The sequence below is a fragment of the Monopterus albus genome, unplaced genomic scaffold (assembly GCF_001952655.1).
Source record: "Monopterus albus unplaced genomic scaffold, M_albus_1.0 scaffold267.1, whole genome shotgun sequence".
Classification (NCBI taxonomy): Eukaryota; Metazoa; Chordata; class Actinopteri; order Synbranchiformes; family Synbranchidae; genus Monopterus; species Monopterus albus.
Window position 1 is genome coordinate 976,048 of NW_018128147.1, and position 3,652 is coordinate 979,699.

At 42.4% G+C, this 3,652-nt stretch overlaps 1 protein-coding gene across 2 annotated transcripts in view; it reads left to right on the forward strand.

The window, feature by feature from the left end:
* Positions 1–3,652, forward strand: part of LOC109972709 (dapper homolog 1-like) — a 38,921-nt gene that overhangs the window by 17,965 nt on the left and 17,304 nt on the right. For both annotated transcript variants that reach the window (XM_020621751.1, XM_020621752.1), the window contains exon 2: positions 1,429–1,567. In XM_020621751.1, coding sequence (XP_020477407.1) covers positions 1,429–1,567 — 139 coding nt within the window. The remainder of the gene's footprint in view (positions 1–1,428; positions 1,568–3,652) is intronic.

Consider the following 3,652-nt stretch of genomic DNA (forward strand, 5'->3'; position numbering starts at 1 on the left):
GGGCACTAACCCAACCACAGTGGCCTTTATAGTAGCAACCTTCTCATTAAAATAAACTAAAAACTTATTACATAGTTCAACCATTGCTTCCTGACAGACAGGCTGCGGGGAATTTAACACCATCCCGATTATTCTATATAATACACGTGAATCATGACTATTAGCTACAACAATATTGGACAAATACTCCCGCTTAGCTTCTTCCACAGTCCTCTGATAGTTGCGCCAACAGTCCTTCGAAATTTGCAGTGAAACTTGCAGTCCATCCTTCTTCCACTTCCTTTCAGCTTTGCGGCATGTCTGTCTGGCCACACGAGTTCTAGTGCCAAGCCAGGGTTCCATCCTAGTTTTAGGCCGCATGATTTTCATCGGTGCCACGGAGTCCAGTATATGGCTGCAGGAGGATTGAAACCACGCGCTAAGCCCCTCTGTATCTCCAGCAGCCTTGTTAGCACACGCAGTTGCCTGTTCAAACGCCGTGATAAACAGACCGGCAGTGGAAGGGTTCAGTACATGACGGTGCCGAGCAGGCCCCGGCAGGGCACCAGCTGTGCCAAACAGTTTTGCTTCAAAAACAATGGACGAATGGTCAGAAAAAGCATTCATACAGATATTTAAATTAGTTACAGGCACACCATATGAAAGAACAAGGTCCAGCGTGTGACCAGACACACACTGTGTCAGCTCAAAAGCATCAATAGTAGTTAAAAACTCCCTCACCAGTTGTTTATCAGGGCAACACACGTATATTAAAATCACCCAATATAAGAAAACGATCATAATGAGGTCTGATGCTAGCCATAAAATCTGCAAAGTCATTCACAAAGTCCTTGTTATATCTCGGTGGCCTATAAATGACAGCACACAGTACAGGATCCGAACAACCCACCTCAAGTAAAGTCATTTCAAAACTTGAAAACGTAGGCAGGGATAAAGTACACTGCCTAAAAAAATGGGTTGCTTTAAAAACACACGCTGTCCCTCCCCCACGGCCCGATAAGCGTGGCGAGCTAAAAAAAGAACAACCCGCCGGCAACCCTCAAAGCCCAAGGATCCACCCCACGCAGGTGAAGCCGAGAGGGGCAAGGCCCACTGGGCCGCGGGCCCTCGTCACCACCCACAACAAACACCAGATAGCCATGGTTGGGATCCATTACACGCCGCGGCACCATAGACCCGGGGTAGGGTCCAAAAGGTTTCAAACTCTGTTCTTTTTCAGTTATGGTGTTAACAAATAAACAAAAACCAACAATCACTGAAAAAAATATAACCCCCGCCCACGGCGGAGGTAATAACCATGTACTCAAAGTCTGGGGGAGCTTAGGTCTCTTTTGGGGGAGCTAAATTTTCCTGGCTCCCCTGTAATTTGAATGCTGATCATTCCCAATTAAGTACACTCTCTTGACTTTGTTTCTCTCTGAATTTCAGAGCAATCTCCAGTCTCCCCAGCAGTGTCCCTGGGGTATAAAGGCATCTTTAGAACAGCAGGTAGCAGAGCTGAAGGTAAACACTGGAGTCAAATCAGCAGATTCCCCTATTGATCTGGAGGACAACAGACTCTGTTCAGGTAAAGTCATCAACTCAGTGCTGCCCAAATAGAAATTTCCTCTGCAAAGCATATGCATTTTGAAGGTGGACACTACATCAGTTCACTTTACAACAGAAAAGTCAGAGCGGTTTTAGTACTTTTTTGACATTTTAATTTATTGCATAGCTTTGTCTGTTTTGTTACTGTGCAGAAGACAGGCACTCAGCGAATATCCTCCAACACCTTAATAATTGAATCACTTAATTTTTTTTAAAGTCTGACTTCACTTAAAAGTCTACACAAGTTGAGAGGAAATAGCTGCTGTGTGCTCTAGTTGCAACAAAGCATACTGTATATTTAGTTTACTCACAGTCATTATCAAGAGCTATGACACTCTCTCCCTGCTGCTGACACTGAGATTTAGTTCTTTAGCTAATAAACAAGTAGACCAATATCCTGGACAGCTAAGCATCTTCAGTACCTGAACACTCACTCCATATACATCTGTTTTGCAACCCAATCACAAATCTGAGCACAATGGGATTTAAAGGGACAAATGGTCCTGTCTGTTGTACCACAGATGCAGTAATTAATGGTGCTGTTTATAGATGACCAGAATTAAACTCTACTCTTGTGTCTGGTAACACCGCAAACAGCATGAAATGTGTGTTTGACTAAACTGAAACAAAATTATGCTATGGTTTTGGACTTTTCTGTTTTGGAACTTCTATTTTGTAAGAGTTTCCTGTTTTTGTCATCTCCCCTGCCTCAGCTGTACACTGAAAAAAAAAGATTTGTTGGATTTACTTGATTGTAATGTGTACATCGGTCCCACACTATGATAATGTGTAAAACCAACATAATTTTCTTTAGGGGTTAACTTGTTTGAATTATGTTAACAGAGGAAATATGAATGAATTGCGTTGCATATACTAGCATAATTTGTGTAAATCCAAAGACCTGGTGAGTCCTTTTTTTTTCAGTGTACTCTGGTCCTTGATTAACTCATTGCTTTCACCTGTTGCTCATTGTCTGGCCGTCTCAAGCCTTTATATTCTCCTAACTTGCCTCAGTTGTTTGCTGGTTCCTTTGCTCACCACACCCTGCTTCTGCTCGTTGTTCCTACCTCTTAATGTATTTGCCTCTCGTAAGGTTTTTGGACTCTTCCCCTTTGCCTCGTTTAGGGACTATTAGTAATAGAGAAACCAAAGCTTTCCAAACCACTGAATCAATATGAAGCAATTGTGTTGAAATGGTTCAGTGTGTTGAAGCATTTGATACAATCATATATGGAAACATCTGCTGGCAACCCTCAACAGAGCATTTGCATGGATCAATAAAGGGTAAGGTGTCATGAAACCGTAAGGCACTGTTATGTATGTTTAACAATAAAGCTTCTTTGTGCATCTTGAAATGTTTGGCTGTCTTTTTAAGACATTATATACTTGTGCCATCTTAAACTGTGTAATAGAGATATGCCTATGAAAAATTGATAGAACCTCCGTTGTTGCTTCAGCCGTTGCATTTTGAAATCTTTGAGTTGCACCTGCAGGAAATCAGAGCAGAAGAAGGTGAAACCCACTGTGTGGTTTTGTATTTGAATGTCTATGTGCCAAGTGTATAACTGTGCCAGTTTATCTAATCGTACCCAAACCTCTCTCCCTGGTTGTCAATAAATGAAACTATAGCAATAATGCATGCAAAAACTCTCCCCTCAAAAAAACCCATGAAGTGTAGAGGGATTGCGCCCATTTGCAAGCATGGTGAGTGTAATAACCCCGCCCTGTATTCAAAACCAGCACAACACATCACCTGTGTGTGTGTGTGTGTGTGTGTGAGTGTGTGAGAGACATCATGAAGCTTCATTTGGGGAGTCTCGTGATACAGTATCTCTCATGGTGAAGCAAGGCATCGAAACCTCTTGCCACGATACTTCTGCTTTGAAAGATCGATACTGTGTCGAGCCGTCTGCTTCGGGCATAACATCACTAGGGACTATATTGATTTTGGACTTAGCCTACTGTAATACCCCAGTTTTATTGGACAGATCTGAATAACGAAGGAGTCCGTCTTTCTTGATTTTAGTGCTGGTTTATTTACACACACACACACACACACACACAT